This window comes from Littorina saxatilis, linkage group LG12 (genome assembly GCF_037325665.1).
Source record: "Littorina saxatilis isolate snail1 linkage group LG12, US_GU_Lsax_2.0, whole genome shotgun sequence".
Lineage (NCBI taxonomy): Eukaryota > Metazoa > Mollusca > Gastropoda > Littorinimorpha > Littorinidae > Littorina > Littorina saxatilis.
The window spans coordinates 55150795-55170939 of NC_090256.1; the positions used below are offsets into that span (position 1 = coordinate 55150795).

At 41.1% G+C, this 20145-nt stretch overlaps 2 protein-coding genes across 2 annotated transcripts; both read right to left on the reverse strand.

The window, feature by feature from the left end:
• Positions 1 to 236: 236 nt before the first annotated feature.
• Positions 237 to 8145, reverse strand: LOC138982281 (glutaredoxin-3-like). The gene is made up of 10 exons (XM_070355528.1): positions 8058 to 8145; positions 7478 to 7592; positions 6870 to 6944; positions 6378 to 6506; positions 5620 to 5704; positions 5109 to 5198; positions 4682 to 4826; positions 4138 to 4248; positions 3629 to 3761; positions 237 to 688 (listed from the first exon to the last, which is right to left on the reverse strand). Exons 1-10 carry the CDS (start codon positions 8120 to 8122, stop codon positions 641 to 643), a joined length of 996 nt encoding a protein of 331 aa, XP_070211629.1. The 5' UTR covers positions 8123 to 8145; the 3' UTR covers positions 237 to 640.
• A 2341-nt stretch (positions 8146 to 10486) lies between these two features.
• Positions 10487 to 17945, reverse strand: LOC138982307 (uncharacterized). Its single transcript, XM_070355566.1, has 3 exons — positions 17629 to 17945; positions 15776 to 15957; positions 10487 to 13128 (listed from the first exon to the last, which is right to left on the reverse strand). Exons 1-3 carry the CDS (start codon positions 17647 to 17649, stop codon positions 11499 to 11501), a joined length of 1833 nt encoding a protein of 610 aa, XP_070211667.1. The 5' UTR covers positions 17650 to 17945; the 3' UTR covers positions 10487 to 11498.
• Positions 17946 to 20145: the final 2200 nt, after the last annotated feature.

Sequence of the window (20145 nt, forward strand, 5' to 3'; positions counted from 1 at the left end):
GAGAGACTTACGGATCTTTATTTCACATTTATGAATGCATTTATGCACAATGCAAGGAAGACAGAGAGAGAGAGGGGGGGGGGGGGGCAGAAAGAGAGAGAAAGAGAGGGAGAGATAACAAAAGAGAAACAAATGGAGTGGGAGAGACAAAGCTTGTGCTTAGCAGTGTGTGTCTGTCTGCAACAGAGATGACCATGACAAGTACATGACAGGCAACAACAAAAAAGTCGCATACATTTTTATTCAGTTTTTACCATTTATTCTTCTCTGAGGATTTTCTATCTCAACATGAAACAAAAAAATCACATTTTTTTCCTCATAATAATCAATAAGACACAGCAACTATAACATCGATTTTTTTGTTAGGTACATGTAGCTGTTCAAATCAATAAACAATTATCTTTGAGGTGACAAAAACATATAAATTAAAACAAACTTATGCACTTTGGAAATCTAAACATGCATGCAAAAATGCAATTGCAATGAAATTTTGAAGAAAAAAATAACAAATCCAAGTAACAGTATCCAAGTTTTCAAAAATTCAAAAGTACCGCGTAACAATGAAGAATTGAATACAGGAGTAACAAAGTACAAAAACTAAATAAAAAGACATATACGCACACACACACACACAAACACATCAGGATCCTTTCAGCGCTTCTTCTAACTCCCCATTCTCCTTCATTTCCTGCACACAAAAAGAATACACATATCCTTAGTTTGTTTGTTTGCTTAACGCCCAGCCGACCACGAAGGGCCATATCAGGGCGGTGCTGTTTTGACATATAACATGCGCCACACACAAGACGGAAGTCGCAGCACAGGCTTCATGTCTCACCCAGTCACATTATTCTGACACCGGACCAACCAGTCCTAGCACTAACCCCATAATGCCAGACGCCAGGCGGAGCAGCCACTAGATTGCCAATTTTTAAAATCTTAGGTATGACCCGGCCGAGGTTCGAACCCACGACCTCCCGATCACGGGGCGGACGCCTTACCACTAGGCCAACCGTGCCAGTGTATATCCTTAGTACAAGAGTCAGTGAGAATGTACACGCCCGTGTTTGTGAGTGTGTGCATGCCTGGATTGTGTGTAAGATTCATTTCAAATACAGTTCTGACCTGTAGTTGCAGTGCTTAAATAACCCATCTACCCCTGGGCATGGAAAGTAAGTCTGTCAATTTAAAATAGTAGTAGCTAGGAAACTACTGTCAGTTTTCCAAATTCATAAATGCTCAAACATCGCAGGAAGCCCGTACAAAATTGAAACAGATAATTCTATCTATATATATATATACGACTTGTGTCTGTCTGTGTGTCTGTGTGTGTGTCTGTGTGTCTGTGTGTGAGTTCGCGATGCACGGCCAAAGTTCTCGATGGATCTGCTTCAAATTTGGTGGGCATATTCAGGTAGACCCGGTACAGGACACAACCTGGTCGATATTTCAACACGTGCTCTCAGCGCGCAGCGCTGAACCGATTTTGGTTCCACCTCAGCTATTTTGGTTCCACCTCAGCTACCCGGGCCCCCATACCGACACACCAAAGCCAAAGTTCTCGGTGGATCTTTTTCAAATTTGGACACCGTATTCAGCTACACCCCGGACACAATATCATCGATGAGATATTTCAACACGTGCTCTCAGCGCGCAGCGCTGAACCGAATTTGGTTTTTGTGTTCATTTCACCATTATAAGTAACTCTTCCTTATCTTCTCATCTTCTCCATGTTTTCAGTGTTTACCTCCCTTCCTTCGTATGGTGCACTATAGTATCTTCGGATATTCCCGGCGTTCTGTTACTATTTTTAGAAGGTCACCGCAGTGTCCAGAACGTAAATTGGACCCGTAAATTATCCTCACTGTAAAAGTGCAAAGGTCGAATCAATTTATAGCCACGCGAAAAATACACTGTCATCTATCTCTCTATAGATACGGCTTCTCTGTGTTTGTGTGTGTGTGTGTGTGTGTGTGTGTGTGTGTGTGTGTGTGTGTGTGTGTGTGTGTGTGTGTGTGTGTGTGTCTCTATGTGAGCAACACCTGTGCATTGTTCAGTTCTGTTTGTGATGTGGTCTGGCGGCTTTTGTGTAATTTTATGTACTGGCCTTCCTTTGAGAAGCCATAACAGTTCAAAAGGGCTTAGAGATAAGCTCTAACTTGCTCAGTCCTGTTTGAGTGGAGTTCGCCTCCAAAGGTGATTAACACGGTTACATTCGTCGACAAGGATGGGACTCGATATGGTCAGGAATGGCATTATGGCCACTGAATCATTTTCGTGCTGTTCCCATTCCACGAATCTGGGAGGGACCTAAGCTTGGCGGGTCCATTGTTCGGACCCGGCGAAGCCGGCGTACGGCTCTAAGTACTTCTTCCCGGCGAAGCCGACTACCCGGCGAAGCGGGTATTCATTCTAGTATGTCATATATAGCATTATCTACAGCGGGAGTTTTAGGGAACTGCATATTGGAGCTCGAGCGGAGAGTATTGGCCGCTCTGAGGGATAAGACAGGAGCCAATGCTCTTAGCAAAAGCACAGTATGCCCTAAACAGTAAAACCTGTCTCTAAAGGACACCCCTGGGGTATGGTAATGGTGTCCCTATTAGACAGGTGTCCTTTCTTCACAGGTGGAGAGGCCGAGGCAATATTTTACAAAGAGCACGTAAAATGTAAAAGACACTTTTTGTCAATCCTGGAGTATGTATTTATTTTTCAACACAAAACACAAGGTAAAAACTTAAATAAAATTACTTAAATAAAATAAATTTAAATTTTCATGTACGTAGTGTCCGTTTGTGACAGTGTTTACACTTCCTACGGTCCGAAAAATCGTGTCCGCGTCCGTAAGTGGCAGGTGTCCGTCCGTTAAAGGTTAGTTATTGTTGAAATCGTGTTCGTTCCATGATAAACTGTCCGTATGTAGCAGGTGGCCGTTACAACAAGGGTCCGCTAGACTTAGGTTTTACTGTATATTCAATAAGTCAGCTTTGAAGAAGAAAGCCAGTCAAAAGTACACATGCACAAAGTTCAAAGTACAAGTTTGTTAATACTGTAAAAACTGGATCTAACTATCAGTGTAAAATCTAGAGGCTTCTCACTTCAGTGCACTGTACAAAAAACTGAAGTAATCTAAGGGACACAACTGCACTCAGACCAGAACCTAAAACATTTGAATAATGCACAGCAAGTTCATGACCCCATATGACTCCCAGAAATAAAGCACACAATCAAACAAGCAACATACCTTTGTAGCAAACACATAAATGACTTCTGAATTTTCTTGTGGCAAAACGCAAGAGAGCAGACACCCGAAAGAAGAGTAAAAGTCTTATGAAGCAATATCAAAAGATGTAGTCAATCCGTCAGCCTGAAACTAAACGATCAACACTCCCAGACTAGTAAGGCTTGGCTAGCCAAAACCCGAAGACCAAGACGTGCACAGATCGCCAACGAGTGTTGACACACTGCTCGCTAGTGTTTGGCCTACAATGTTACATGGGTTTGTTTGCCACTGTTTTCAAGGAAAAGCAACTCTTCCACAAACCAGTTATTTCCGGAATTCGTCTAACAGCCACCACACACCACCCCAATGACACCAGTCCTAAAAATCAAAACAGTCTCCCCTTACCTTGATGATGTCTAAGCCACCTAACAATTCCCCCTTGACGTAGAGCTGTGGATATGTGGGCCAGTTGGAAAACTTCTTCAGTCCCTGCCTGATTTCTTCGTCTGACAGAATGTCAAATGTGTCATATTTAACCCTGAAAAAAAAATCACTGTATTTATAAACAACCACAGAAATGTGATACATGTACCACTATTACTACATGTATATTTGTTCAGTGCCCGTGTTCTTATTTTTAGATGAATACTGGTACACCCCTTCCCCCTTTTTTTTCTCTCAAAAAACTTTTCTTGATATTATACTCTTCAGCTTTGTCTCACTAGCGCACGCGCACACACACACACACAAACACAAACAACCACGCATTTTCAAAAGGCATAAACACAATGTTATCATCTTCAATGGAAGTATACCGGTACATACTTTATACAGACAATTTGACACTGAGAGACCTACTTTTATAAGTGTACACAGTTTGAGGTGAAAATAGTACCGGCAAGATGAGTGCCTACCCTGATTCATTGAGTATCTGTATGGTGGTTTTGCTGAAGCCACAGCGTGGAGTGTCGGGGTTGCCTTTCATGAACAGCATCACTGGAGACTTGCTGACCAACTTCTTTAACCTGCAAGCAAGTATACAACCTTGTGAAATCAAGAATCAAAAAAACAAAAAAGGTGATTTTGTGGAACATTTTTAATTCCAAAACAGAGAGACTGCTATCGTTCCAAAATTCAGAATCAAAAAACAAGAATTGTAGGTCATTGGAACGTTTAATTATTGACAAAACAAAACGTTTCATTTACAGTACATCGTCAGAATCAAAAAACAAGAATTGTAGGTCATTGGAACGTTTAATTATTGACAAAACAAAACGTTACATTTACAGTACATCGACAAACTGATCTTTTAAGAAGACAGACAAACATTTTCAATTATAGACAAAATGAAACATTCATCATCTGATTGTCTTTGTAGTGGACAGACATGCAAATACACTGTAATTACAGAATAACTCAGCCCCAGGAATCAGGAATCAATCATGTTCCAGCACTCACCTGGTATCTAAGTCTTCCTGGGTGGGCAGAGCCTCGGCCAGTTCCCCCGACTCCGCCATCTCCTTGAGAATGTCTAGACCCCCCAGCAACTCTCCGTTCACGTACAGCTGTGGGTATGTGGGCCAGTTGGAGTATGTCTTCAGACCTGTCAAAAACAAAAATTGTTGTTTAAATCAAACATGGTTCGATATTCATTTAGGGTACGTACTGCTGATTTTTTGGTTGTTGTTTTTTGTTACAAAGCTCAAAGCTTAACAAGAAAGGGTTTTTTTCCGTGAAACTCACCATGTGTTTCTCTATAAGTTTTAACAAAAATATAGCTAAATGGGAAAAAAACACTTGGGTTTTCTTTTCACAAGCATTAATGCACTACACACAGGTCACAGCCCTCTCTGTACAGAGGTACACACAGAAACACACCACTGACCTTGCCGAACCACCTCATCAGACAGAATATCAAAGGTGCTGTATTTGACGTTTCGCTCATTTAACAACTGCACTGTCTGTTTGCTGAATCCTGTTGCAAGAAAAAAGAAGCAAAATACAATGCAGTAGCAATCTTTCCAATTTTATTAATTACTTACAAAATACAGCTGACTACATGCGCGCGTGTGTGTGTGTGTATATATGTGTGTGTGCGTGTGTGTATGTGTGTGTGTGTGTGTGTTGGGGGGGTGGGGGTTGTGTGAATACTGAATTATAACATCACTCTTTTCAATTCAGGAGCTCATGTTTAAAATGTCCATGGGAAATGAAAGGAGGGAGAGAGCATTATTTCTTCAAACCTTAAAACCACAACAAATATTTTCAGTACAAAACGCACATCAGACACACACAACACAATACACATTACATATAGAAATTAAATTCCCCTGACTGCAGCGGAATGGGGCAAGGGTTGTTTTGAGGACAGAGAGAAGGAGGGATCTAAATCTTACCACATCTGGGCTGATCAGGGTTGCCTTTCATGAAGAGCATCACTGGGGCAGAGCTGACCAGGCGCTTCAGCTTGCTGTTCAAATCCTGCGGCCAACATTAAGTAGAGTAATACAGCTGTACATTTCACAGAAAATGGATAAAATCTATGACCCCAATGAATGTGCACAAATGAATGTGCTGAAAATTAAATTTCATTCTCAAAGAATGTGTCAGACTGTCTGCTTCTCCTGAACAATGTTAATTGAACGCTTTTTTATGGTCTTTTTCTTTTCATTTTTTTTCGCAAAAGGGGGAGGGTGGGGGGCCGGGCCTGGGGGATGGTTTCTTTTTCTTTTGTCTCTCTCAAAAGAGGGGCTGTTGCAATGTATCATGAATGCCATTCTATATCTGGCTGATAAACCTTGAACATTTCACTTTGGGAATATTGACTGTTCAGTACATAATTTCACTCAAGGGGGACAGTACTACCCTTTCGCATTTCAAATTATAATTTACAGAGCACAAATAGCACTGAAAAAGACGGGAATCTGGATTTGGATCTGGAATTCTCAACACTGTTGAGTGTTCAAAATAGACAGCAAACACATACAATTATATTTTAACATTCACTGAAGGCAGAATGGGATATAAGTACAAAATGTCATTAATGTATCTAACAATCATAAAGTGAGTAAAGGGAGGCAACACTGACAAAGTAGGAGTCACCAAACCCATAGTAAAATAAGAACTTTCTGATAACAGGGTGACCAACAATTACCTCCCCTTTTGACGCCCCACCCTCTGTTGGCACTGGTCCTTTCAGCTGGACATTAGACGAATGCTTCCCAACCTTTTCCGTCAGTTCTGCCGCTTTGGCGCCATCGATTCTGTCAATCTGCTGTTTTTCCTGTAAACAAAATTTCCAATCACTACAAATTAATTTAGTCAATAGCTGTCACTGTTGCATAGCTTCATAAGTCAACTTCTAGCTGAACACTATTATTTGTTGTGAGCCCAAAATTGTCCATTCCCTGCAATCGTTTCTCACCAGGTTTTTCTTGAAAGCATCAAGCTCAGGTCATTGTACTTATAAGCCGTTCATATCTGCTGTAAATTGTCAAAATAGGCTGTCAGTTACGAACAGAGCTACATAATGCAAATCAATGAACCAGGAAAAAAAGTAATGCTTGAAAAATCTGTATTACTATTCGTATCATCACTGCACCCCTCTCCACTTAAAGATTCCCACTCCACTCCCTCTCAAAGTTACCTTCAAAAAGATGAAGGTGGGTACAGCAACAATCTGATAGCGCTGAGACACTTCAGCCACATCCTCTGCAGCCACCTGCAACACAAATGACACAATTTTAATGTTTTAAGCCATATCACTAAAGTTCGATCGCCAGGGTGCTTTCGTTGGTGAAAACATCTTCATATCAAGTTCACAGCACACTCAAGGGTCTGTTTGCATTACATAAATGTATGATTACTGGGTAATATGTACTTTAAGAATTTGTTGTCAGCACAGACGCAACTGGAAACACGTACATTGAATTAAATGCTTTGAGTTTGACATTAATTGATTTAAAGATCTAGTATGTACTTGCTATAAAAACTCCCCTGAATACTAATGAAACATCATAATTTGCTACATATATGTCAGATATGTCATGGTCATGAGAATTGTATCCATATATGTACCATGCACTTACAAAATTATAATGATGTCATTGCAACAATATTTGCAGAACTATAAAAGGCTAAGAGTAATTAAGAGTATGTTTTTTCTGTACACTGATTATCTACACTCTCATGACACATAATTATCTTAGCAATTTAACAGAAACTAAGGTGTGGTTAAGAGGTCCAGGTACCTACTCGCACAAAGCAGACGTTGACATACTGCATGTCAGATGCCAGTTCCTTCATAACATCATCCATCTGGGCACATTGTGGTGCCCAGTCTGCCCAGAAATGGACAACCACAAGGCGACTGCAAAAAAAAAAGACATATACATAACTTCATCGAAATTTAATTGAAAAGCACTTACCAGGTCACTAATTCATATCAGTTAAACAAAAGAGATGCAGGTAAAAGGTCTAACGCTGAAAGAAAACCCGAACTGCTGACTCATTATAGTCATACTCATAGCCCTGCGACAACTCTTTATTTCATTTGTATTATCCGTATACGTCTTGCTCAACCCCTTTTCTTCAGAAAATCGCGTGATGTCTGTATGAAGTTTGGAACCAATTTATTAAACTGGCCAAGGCAAACTTCTAAAGACACCTCGATCTGTCATAGTCACATTCTCTATGAAATTGAGGATGAAGAATTTGCCAAGAACTTAGCATCGTTGTACACGGGCTGTCTCACGCTTATCTACATAGTTTCCTGTCTGCATCAAAATTACAAACGGTGTAATTTGAATCGAAACTACTGCTTCTTCATTCCTACCTCCCAGCATCCTGCAGGAGTTTGTTGAATTCGGCGACGTTTTGTACAGATTTTACCCCAGCCATGATGTTTTTGTCTTTCTTCGAGAATGATCTCCCTTCGCTTGTGGATCCACGGTAGCGAAGAGGTATGCGTGCCCGTGTTCAGTGCAGAACAACACAACATAGACAGACGGGCTTCATTTTGTTCAACTATACAATCTTTTTTATTTGGTTCAGTTCTCTTACCTTCTTAAGTCTGGGAGTACGCAGTTGCGCTCGCCTGTTGTTTGTTTTCTAGAATATATTTCTGAGCTGTTCATTTTCTTGTGTGTGTGTATATACTTACTTGTTCTCTGAAATTAATTTCCAAGCTATTTGTGTGTGTGTGTGCATGTGTGTGTGGGTTTGGTTGTTCTCTGGGATCATTTTCTAATCAGTTTGTGTGTGTGTTTGGTGTGTTCAAATGACCTGTAACTGTAAGGATCTATGTCTACTTTTGACAGCATAATTTGCAAGTTTTTTTGTTGTCTTCTGCATGCTACATTAACATATATTCAACTTTCACATAGGACCATAAGGACCGCTATAGATAATGCTGTTTAATTTGTTTCTCCATAAATCGTGTTTCCGTACTGTATTGTAATGATTCGATCTCTCTTGGCTCTTAAATTCTTCTTTTGTTATCTGATCATAATAGAGGTAATTTTGCTGTTATTATCACCTACCATCTTAAAACACTTCACACACACACACACACACACACACACACACACACACACACACACACACACACACAAGCAGAGCTACACAAACACTGTAACAAATAATCAAAGTCAGGAATTATTTCAAATATACATCAAACAAAATTGAAGACTAGAAGTAGAAAAACACTTCTGGTAACAATAACATATGTATATTTCACAACCTTTCATATGCTGCAGGTCAACTTATACAGCCCATCAGGAATCTTTCAGCAAGTGAATTCAACATATGTTCACAACTTTCAGTAACAATAACATCAAGCACAACAACCATTATACATGTAGCTTCAAACATATAAAATTCAAACAATCATGGCACAGTCCTTCCAGTGTAAAAGATCTGGCTCACCATGTCAGACCTGCTCAGACTTTTACATTGGATAAGATCATCCCTCCACTTGGACACATGCATATACCAAAACTCAGCATTCCTGGCTGCTTTCTATGCAGGGTGGGTTTTTATTTTTCTTTATTTTGAAAATGTTCCTTGTGTCAAGTTTGCAGACATAGGTTTGCTTTTCAGCAGTAAAGATCTACACCGAAAGCTCAGTATTTGGACACCAAATTTGTTTCTGTCCATACCCATTCTGGACAAACATTTGCCAACACATTTATATATGTTCTTTTTTTATATTATATATATATTTATATATACGACTTGTGTCTGTGTGTCTGTGTCTTCGCGATGCACGGCCAAAGTTCTCGATGGATCTGCTTCAAATTTGGTGGGCTTATTCAGAGAGACCCCGGACACAACCTCATCGATGAGATATTTCAACACGTGCTCTCAGCGCGCAGCGCTGAATCGATTTTGGTACTGAACCGATTTTGGTTCCACCTCAGCTACCCGGGCCCCCATACCGACACACCAAAGCCAAAGTTCTCGGTGGATCTTTTTCAAATTTGGACACCGTATTCAGCTACACCCCGGACACAATATCATCGATGAGATATTTCAACACGTGCTCTCAGCGCGCAGCGCTGAACCGATTTTGGTTTTTGTGTTCATTTCACCATTCCCAGTAACTCTTCCTTATCTTCTCCATGTTTTCAGCGTTTATCTCCCTTCCTTCGTATGGTGCACTATAGTATGAGGGGGCATCTTCGGATATTCCCGGCGTTCTGTTACTATTTTTAGAAGGTCACCGCAGTGTCCAGAACGTAAATTGGACCCGTAAATTATCCTCACTGTAAAAGTGCAAAGGTCGAATCAATTTATAGCCACGCGAAAAATACACTGTCATCTATCTCTCTATAGATACGGCTTCTCTGTGTTTGTGTGTGTGTGTGTGTGTGTGTGTCTCTCTATGTGAGCAACACCTGTGCACTGTTCAGTTCTGTTTGTGATGTGGTCTGGCGGCTTTTGTGTATTTGTATGTACTGGCCGTCCTTTGAGAAGCCATAACAGTTCAAAAGGGCTTAGAGATAAGCTCTAAATTGCTCAGTCCTGTTTGAGTGGAGTTCGCCTCCAAAGGTGATTAACACGGTTACATTCGTCGACAAGGATGGGACTCGATGTGGTCAGGAATGGCATTATGGCCACTGAATCATTTTCGTGCTGTTCCCACTTCCACGAATCTGGGAGGGACCTAAGCTTGGCGGGTCCATTGTGCGCGAAGCCGGCGTACGGCTCTAAGTACTTCTTCCCGGCGAAGCCGGCTACCCAGCGAAGCGGGTATTCATCTAGTATATTATATATATATTTATATATCTGCTTACTTATTTCACTGACTGAGAGAATGTTAAATATTTCACCAACTTACAGACTGTTCAGAATGTTAGTAGTCTATCTGTCATTTTCGATGACAGACTGTGCAGTTTCAATTTGTTATAAGGCCTTCCTTTATTAATTAAATTAGCCTGAAGTTGACTTAGAAAAAAAGTTTGGTGCCAAAACCTTGCGCAGCAAGCTTACAGTGAAGTACACATCTGGAACTCGACTGTGCTCAATTAACATCAGGCAAAAAGATAACAGATTGACTGAATGTTTTCATTCTGCTTTAGGCAACATTTTCTGTCTCCTCAGTATTGCTGAAGATCCACAAGTACTGCAAATTGTCAACATTCATAGCTGCTCAGCTTATTGTGCAACACAGTATAACTGACAATGATAACACCAACAATACAACAGCAACTTGAAATCACAGAACTAATGAACCCGCAGTAACTCTAACAACTAACAAGAAATTTAAAAGAAAAAAAATTGTTGACGTATGTGTCAAAATGGATTTTTTTTAAATCACAGCATTAGAAATCTATCTATATTTTGTATTCGCTAAATCAACATAATTCAACAGTGTGTGAACAAATGTTTCCAAAATATAACATACAATACTCAAATAATACAACCAGTTCACTGTGGAGGTGTTCATTTAACTAAAAAAAAGAGCGCTCCATCTGCCTTTTTCTCCACTGCAAGCTCTCTCCTCAATGTTTTCCACAGCTGGCATACTCAAATACATAAAACCACTTCACATACCTCCAGTTACATTATCAATGTGCTCTGCCATTTTCTCCAGCACACCCTCAATCTTTTCTTTGTTTTTTTATTTTCTAGGTGGGGAGGGGTTACCAAATTTAACATGTTGAGGAAACCATGCATTGCATTTGTGCTATTTTCCATGTGTAATTTAATCCTCTAGTTAGCACATTTTTATTGTTATCTTATATAATTTATGTGTTGGGATTGAAAATCCCCCTCACATTTTGATGTTATGCTTGGCAAGCATGTGCTGTTTGATACCAGCACGGTGGGGGTAGGCAGCATCACACAGGTGACATTTGTGGGGTCTATACCCTGTGTGGGTTCTCACGTGGCAATCAAGGTTACACTTGGTGACAAAGCGCCGACCACACCACAAACATTCATGCGGCTTTTCCCCCTTGTGACGCAGCATGTGATATCCAAGATTGGCTTTGATTGCAAACAATTTGTCACACTCGGGACATGGATACTTAACCCTTGTGTGAGTTTTCTCATGGCGTTTTAAGCTCACAATGTGCGCATACTTCTTCCCGCACTGACTGCACTGAAACTGCAACTTGTCTAGATTTTGTGTGTGGCGTGCACTGATGTGAAAGTCCAGACCTTCAGGCGTTTTAAACAGAGCTGAACAGTACTCACACATGTAGGGACGCAAGTCCCCTGGGTGTTCTGACTTCTTGTGTTCATGAAGTTCAGATGCTTTGTCAAAGGCACGATTACAGGGAACACACAACCTGGAACGCTGGCGGCTGTTTGGGTTTGACTCTCGCCACTCTTCTAGTTTCCTGGCAAGGATAGCTGAAGCTGGTAACTGAACATAGCTACGTTTTTTGCTAACGATTCCAGAATCTTGACTGTGTTCAACAATCGAAGTTTCAGCTTTAGATTGGAGTCCCTTTCTGCACATGTGCTTTGCTGCTTGAGCAATGGAACAGAAAGTCTGCTCGCATGGATGGCACTTGTAGACTGTACCAGAGCTTTTGTCCAGAATTTTGGTGACATGGACAACACCAAAGACATCAGCCAGCGTCTGGGCAACCACAGTTTGGACAGTCCCACCAGCTTCTTGTCTGCACCGCAAAACTATCTGGGCCGGCAGACTTTGCCCACTAGGAGGAAGTTCTGAGGGGTGACTGTGCAACTGTTGTCCCAGGACCTCTTGCAGGATGTTCACATCACACAGTCTCCCCTGGGTGTTCTCCCCTGTGGCAACCAACACTTTCTCTGAGAACAGCGCAACACTTGTGACAGGGGTAGCTATTCCTTGCACAGAATTCAGTCCAGTTGCTGATGAGGATGAATGAGTGTCTGTAACGGTGGGCAAATTCCCTGAGTCCGGGGATATCATTGTTGTGGAAATATCCCTTACGGGACCCAATGAGACTGAGGCTGTAGCTTCTTCACCATGCACTGAAGCCAGCGCAGTGTCAGTGAACTCATGTAGTACATTTCTGGAATTGCTGCCTTCGACTGTCTCCACTAAATCTGTATGATCACATTCATCTTTCATGCAGTCAAAGGTTACAGCACCAAAACAATCACCCTTGTCCGACATTACATTTGAACTGCTTAACACTGAGCTGTCAATCTCTTTCTTCTGTTCTGAACTGCTCTCCTCTGAGAGTGAGAAGTCTTCAGTTTCTGGTGCTGCAGGACTAGAATCACACGAAAGCACCAAGGATGCTGTGCTTGTGGTGCATGTTGCTGGTACGCCAACACAGCAGCGATTTGCTGCTGTAAACTGACTGGCTGTGCTAAAGCTGTCCACAGTCTCCAGTATTACCATCACCTGGGCCGTGTGGGGCTCATCTGCTGTAGGGTTCTTGTCTTCATGGTGGCTGCTTCTGCAAGTAAGAAATGAAAGATCCGTCCACAGCTGGAAAAGAAGTATATGTGCACGTCCTAGATACTGGGAAATACTATGGGTTGTCAACTTTGAATGACTGTCACAATATCTCTGAGCAATGGATGACAAAGGGGATGCTTTGATGTCAAAGGGGATGGATTTGACTTACTGTAACAACCAAGTTTGGGTTTCCAAACATTGCTGTGGGTTTTAAACGATTTAATTTTTAGCCAAAATGTCCCCAAAACAGCACCTAAAACTGGGACAAAAATACACCAGTCTGTGTTGCAGCTGTACATAATGGAGAATAAAGCTCTGTGAATTTTATTGTGATGTTTATGGGTCAGCTGAAGGATTATTCTCGACATACACACTCAAGAATTACATCTATTTTTCTTCTTCTGGGAGTTTGATCGGCAAAGAAAACACGTAATCGTGGGTTACCGTCGTTTCCGGTTTCAACTTCATCAAAAAATGCGATCTGCTGAACAAAGGAAACCTCAAAGTTATTCAAAGTCATTATTTATTTATTTCAACAACATTTAGGTTTTCAAAACACAGCACTACGGTAGGAAACAAATTTATTTCAGCTTATAATCGCGCTTGAATGTACCCCACCCTTGTTTCGTTTCCATCTGTAACCCACGAAAGCATGGCCACAGCAGACGACAAATCCCGCATTGCCTATCACACACGCGTTGTGAGATCGCGGGAACACCGTCGAAAGTTCCATTCATGACGTTTGACCCGGTCATGTGAATAGACAATGAGAATTTATCCACCCAATCGTATTCGTTTCCGGTTTTTGAGACGTAACTCACGACAGACCACGCTGTATCTTTACTGTTTGAGACCTGTAAAATCTTTTTTGACAATTGTAGCATATATTCATCGACGAATTTTGCGATATTTTGCTGATTAAAGCTTGATCTGGTGCAAAGTTTGAGCAGCACATTTGTTCTCATGATCGGCGCCATTATGAAATTTTCGATTCTTCTGCAACGCACGATCGACAATCGATTAATTCTCTCATTTAGGATTGTCGCTTATGGAAACTTGAAAATTTCAAACTTTCATGTATGCATAGTTATTTATCTATGTAGTCCACATGCAATAATCAAGTTTTAGTTCTTTTCTTTGGAAATAAAAGACATTACGAACTATGGTTTCCATGAAACTCACGACAGTATTATCTCTATACACATAAACCCAGTGAGCACAGATCGAAAACTTTTTGCTCACTTAAATCTTTCTATCATGTATTAAAACCCAAAAGGGTGCCCAAAACGCTAGTTGCTACATTTGACCTACAAAAAAAACTTTTGCGCCTGGACATTGCGTGGGTTACGGTTTCCACTTTCTACTTCGATCTAGTTAACTTATGGAAACTTGTAATTTCAAACTTTCATGTTTGCATATTTATTTATCAATGTTGTCCACATGCAAATTGCAATAATCAAGTTTTAGTTCTTTTCTTTGGAAATAAAAGACATTACAAACTATGGTTTCCATGTAACTCACGACAGTATTATCTCTATACACATAAACCCAGTGAGCACAGATCGAAAACTTTTTGCTCACTTAAATCTTTCTATCATGTATTAAAACCCAAAAGGGTGCCCAAAAGGCTAGTTGCTACATTTGACCTACAAGAAAAACTTTTGCACCTGGAAATTGCGTGGGTTACGGTTTCCACTTTCTACTTCGATCTAGTTAACTTATGGAAACTTGTAATTTCAAACTTTCATGTTTGCATATTTATTTATCAATGTTGTCCACATGCCACATGCAATAACTGAGCTAAAGTTCTTTCCTGTGGGATATTGAAGCCTAAAGTGGAAACCATGTAACCCACGACATAGAGCGTACTGCATGTGTCTAATTGTCATTTCTAAAGAAACCCCGATATGAAAGGTCCTCTCTTTGACAGAAAAAGATACAGGCATGTCTTTTGCACTTAAAAAAGAGTATTTCACTCAATTCAGTCCTACTTTTTTTCCTGGTGTCCATGTCCCATAGTTGTGACCCAGTATCTAGGATGTGCACATATGTATACATAGCAATAACCAGTACATGCAAAGCCATAATAGCATGGCAGAAAACACACGCACACACTTCTCTCTCTCTCTGTCACTCTCAGTCTTGTATGTACGTACGTACGTAGGTACACACTAACTCACACACACACTATACACACAGAAGAACAGTATATGTACACACAACCCAACAGAGTGAACAAAAGAAGAGAAACAGCATCTCTGTAGTACTTTCACATCACCAAAATAGAACTATATATATATATTTGAACCTCCCGCTGACTGTTACTGCTGTACTGTCTGTAGAAGAATCAATGTTTTCCTACCACAAAGAAACCCCTGTTTAAGAGCTCCTCACTCTCTACTCCTAGAATGTCTGTTTGCACTTGTGAATAAAACAGTTCTTTTTTCCACTTTCTAAAGTCTGTTCTAACTTCTACTGACTTGCTCCTTGTCTCCTTGTAACAAAGAAAATGTTGTCGTTTCTTGTTCTTGTCTTGGTCTTGACCTTGTCTTTGTTTTGCTTTTGTCTCAACTTGTCTTTTCTTTTTTGTCTTGGATAGGCTTACCCGGCCTGGAGCAACAACATTATGGTCATTTGAGCCTTACCCTTTCTGGCGCAAAAATCTTCCATGGAAGGCATGTCTTAGTTTTTCTATTCGTGCTGCTTTTTTCTTTGATATGAATTTGCCGTTCTTGCCACGGCACACACCAGCGTTTAATATGAACTTGCCCTTCTCGTCCCGGCACACGCCAGCGTTCATGATGAAGATGACCACAAAATCAGCGTCCTGAAAAATAACAGACGGAAGATATCAAAGTCATGTTTCAGAGCGACAAGGATTGACTTTTCTTGATGTTTATCAATTGTATATTGATTGTAATTAACAGATTTCCTGCAATCAATGTGTGTGTCAGTGTATGTGTGTGTGTGCATGTGTTTGTGTTCTACATCACCGTGAGGTCATGAGAAAATTAATAGGACTTCATTATGATTGTTTTACTTTTCTTCCTTCCTGTAAGTATATGTATAAATATAAAGAGAGATTGACGTCGAGAGCAAGAATGCGGAAAAATTACATCATGATCATGAGCAAGGGAGGTCATCCTTTACTCTGTGTGTTGTTGCTGCTTACATTCCAACGTGGAATTTTGAAAGCAGAAAAAGAGAAAAAGGAAGAAGAGGTAGGGGGGAGGGGTGTAGAATTAGATCTGGAAAAAATTAACTCTTCACAGACAGCCTACAGGGAAGTCAAACCCTTTCGAAACCGATTGCAACCCTGTTCAAGAATAACCTGAGGCAAGTCAACAACCTCTAAGGATTGAGGACTGACCAAAGTGCATTTAAGGGCATTCCCAAAGAGTGCTAGCTGAACCTGCTGAAAAGGTCCATTTTTTGTTCAGCCAAGACTGCTACCGGTTTTGAGCTGAGAAGCTCTCATCAGGCAGTGACCAGGCTCTTGGCATAAAACGGAGAAGAATTCTCAAACTTCTATGCAAAAGAGAAAACCACATTTCTGCGGTAGGCTCTCTGCATAGAAGAGAATCTTCATTTGATTCCCCTATAAGTGTCTGTGAAGAGTAAGAAAAAGAATTTTGAAGTATCAGCAGCTGCTCTTAGTTGTTGAAGCAACAATTCTAAATTTCTATATATTACGTGGTTGACACTGACTAGCACTGTTTTTGACTGCATCAAACTGCATTCTTTGACTGATGACATAATGTATAATCTAACACATAAAGTACTAGTTCGAATTTAGAAGTAGTAGTACTACAGCAGTATAGTGCTAGTAGTAACGCTGATGGGGTCTATGTCGACCAAATGAGTGAGATTCCCTGTAGGTGGAGTTCCTGTAGGTGGATTCCCTGTATACAGGGAATACCACAGGGTGTAGTTCCTGTAGCGTATCGCTGAAAGTCACGCGACGCTCAGCGACATCGGTAGAATTTGATGTTTTTCGATCTTTTTTGATATTTCTTAGAAATTTTAACTTTGACCACCAGCCGCCGCTAGACGACGTCGCTGCGCACACCCACCCGTCGCGCCAAAGCCAGCAATCTGGATGCTAGTGACGTACCCTACAGATACAGATACAGAGAACTCTCTAGATTTTGTAATAAGTACAATATATATGCTAGCAGTCTTTTTGTTTCAAATCCCTTTAATGAAAACAATGAAACACAAATGTTTTCCAACTCCATTGATCCAATACCTAGGTTGGGCGTTTAACAGATAAGCTTACAGCGGTACTATTATTTTTATTTATTTCCGCCACTGGAAAATGTGGGCATGATTGTGTCCGGATGGGGGGAGGGGTTTGCTTGATAGAGTATATGAGTTACTGGAACACTAACATTGATGAAATTCCATAGCAAACATAGCCCAAAAATCAGTAACTGGACGCTTTGATTACCCCACCATTAACTTATTCAATAAAATGATTTAACCAACGGACATGTACCTCCACCACACCATGTGTCATTGTCAAGCGCCTGTGGCTGTCGTCTGCAACTGAATCTCGACTTTTCTGTTAATTTTAAGGTAGTCAGCCGTGTTCCATTCCGACGTACTGACTGCAGAAACAGTTAAGTATGCTGACTCTGTGGATCGAAACTGAATTTAATCCCCAGGAAACGACCAGATCCACTGAATACTGATATAAATTCTGCTTCTCCAGAGTCAGCGATTTGCTACCGTTGCGCCTTTTTACCGAGAGCCACCGAAACAAACGCGAAATGAATAGAAATTTACCGGAAAGCATTCGAATAACACTCAAAACGTGAACCATTTCTGTCAACCTGGGTGAGTAAACGAACAGGGGCATACTGTTTGTAATTGATATGAGAAACATCGTGCGTTTTATTAGGACCAAACATTAAGTCACCGGAAAATTGCACAAAATAGTGACGTGACGCTGATGAGGTCTATGTCGACCAAAAGAGTGGGATTGGCCTGTAGGAGGATTCCCCACAGGGAATCCTACAGGGTGGAGTTTTTCGATAAAACTTGCAAACCATACTTGAATTTCTAAGAAAAATCAAAAAAGGATCGAAAAACATCAGATTCTACCGATGTCGCTAAGCATCACTTTTCAGTCTTCTTCTTGTCAGTCGAACGTCGCTCTAAGATCGTCAGTACGGACTGCAGGGCGAACCGGTACCGTGCTTTCCTCTCCAAGTCCTCTCTGGGGTCGTATAGCTTCTTTTGTAGCGCTGTCTCCTCTGGCCAGATGGTGTCCCTCAGAGCACTGTGGTATGGACAAGCCTGCAGGATGTGCTCTGCCGTCTGATTCTTGCCACACGGACATAAGGGGAAGGGAACCAGCGCTTCAGCTTTGTGGCCATATGATGGTTTAGTCTGTTATGCGGCCCAGTGCGGAGTCTGAGCCGGTAGGACGACGTTCTTCACGTTGGAGCAGGTGGTAGTCATCTTTCTCCGCTCTGGTTTTCCTCATGTTTTTGATGATTGTCGTTTTTTTCAAGGACTGCAGCTGGGACGTGAACTGTTCCTTTGAGGCACCTTCCTTGGCAAGTTTGTCTGCAGCCTCGTTTTCTGCGATGCTAAGCATCACGTGACTTTCAGCGCCACATCAGCGAAACGCTATGACGGCTTACTAGCGCCAAAACTAAAAATTAGTAATTAACCCGTGAAAGTTACTAATTTTCACGAGAAAATTACAATTCTGACGGGAAAATTACTAATTTTCACGTGTTAATTACTAATTTTCTAGTGTTAATAACTAATTTTCAAGTGTTAATGTCTAATTTTCAGTTTTGGCTCGCTTCCTGACGGCTTACTAGTGCCAAAACTAAAAATTAGTAATTTTCACGCGTTAATTACTAATGTTCTTGTACCTCGTGACTGTGGGGGCTCAATGCGCATGCGCGACTGTTTCACCTGCCAGAGCAAAACATCCTTCGATTCGAAACTTTTCTGGTCCATAGTTCTTTAATTAGATGTAAATTAACACTAAGAGCTGAGCGCATGTGTAGATAACCGTGACATACAACTGTCTGTCCGAAAACTTGTTGAATAACGAATTCTATCGAAAGATATTTGTGAAAGTGTGTGAGTCTCGATGAAGAGATCCGTCTGCTAGTCGTCGGACCTTTTGCACATGTCCGACCGGCCGCCATTTTTCCTCTCTCGGTTCGAACATTTTCGGATCGATTGTCCTTCCCTAATACACTTTTAAGCAAATGTATGAGTGTGGTAGTGGAAACAAATATGAAGTACAGCTGTCTGCCTGACAACTTGTCGAATAAGGAATTATATTGAAAGATATCTGTGAAAGTGTGAGACCACAGCCGATCAAAAGTCCGTCTGCTACGAACAGCTTCGTTTCGAAAGTTTTCAGGAATCAGGAATCAGGAATTTTTACGCCGCTTGGAACCTTTTTAGGTTATTTGCGCGACGGGGGTGAGAGCGCACCGCCTATACGTTAAAAACAAACTAAGGACCTATCAATTTCTGTGTGTCCTCATAAAAACATCTAACATGTTACTTCAAGTAACCCCTAGTTTAGGACACCCCATAACCTATACAATTTCCTATCATTGTTTGGGTGTTTGAGGAGCTGGGGGGTAACGAGGGACGTAAAGCACCCAACATACACGCCGACCCCAGTCCTCTTATTTTAGCTTCCCTAATTTAAAATGTTTAAAAGCTGGTTTAAAAGTGATTCTCTAGATTTTAGAGCAGAGGGCCGCTTGTGGCACCTCTGCTTATTGCTGTTGAGAAAGCAGCAACAGATTTTGCCTGGACCACCTGCTCGTCTAGTGCATTCCACTCAGCCACCGTCTGCACGAAAAAGGAGCGTCGATACTGCTCTGTGCTGGCGTCTGGAATGATGTAGCCACGGGTGTTGTTGTAAGAGTACTTGGTGACGATGTTACTTGCTACGCAATCGGGAAAGGTGTTGGCCCGTATTTTCCTCTTCTCTTTATCTATTGGTTTCAGGAAGTTTTCTGGAGGTATT

Excerpts from the sequence above, each read along its gene's own strand:
- LOC138982281 (XM_070355528.1), bottom strand. The coding sequence starts at position 8,122 with ATGGCTGGGGTAAAATCTGTACAAAACGTCGCCGAATTCAACAAACTC. Across the intron at positions 3,762-4,137 it reads CAGATACTCAATGAATCAGG|GGTTAAATATGACACATTTG; the intron begins GTAGGCACTCAT and ends TTTTTTTTTCAG. Across the intron at positions 689-3,628 it reads GTGGCTTAGACATCATCAAG|GAAATGAAGGAGAATGGGGA; the intron begins GTAAGGGGAGAC and ends TTTTGTGTGCAG.
- LOC138982307 (XM_070355566.1), bottom strand. The coding sequence starts at position 17,649 with ATGACACATGGTGTGGTGGAG. Across the intron at positions 15,958-17,628 it reads TGACACATGGTGTGGTGGAG|GACGCTGATTTTGTGGTCAT; the intron begins GTACATGTCCGT and ends GTTATTTTTCAG. Across the intron at positions 13,129-15,775 it reads AGATTTTTGCGCCAGAAAGG|AAGCAGCCACCATGAAGACA; the intron begins GTAAGGCTCAAA and ends TCTTACTTGCAG.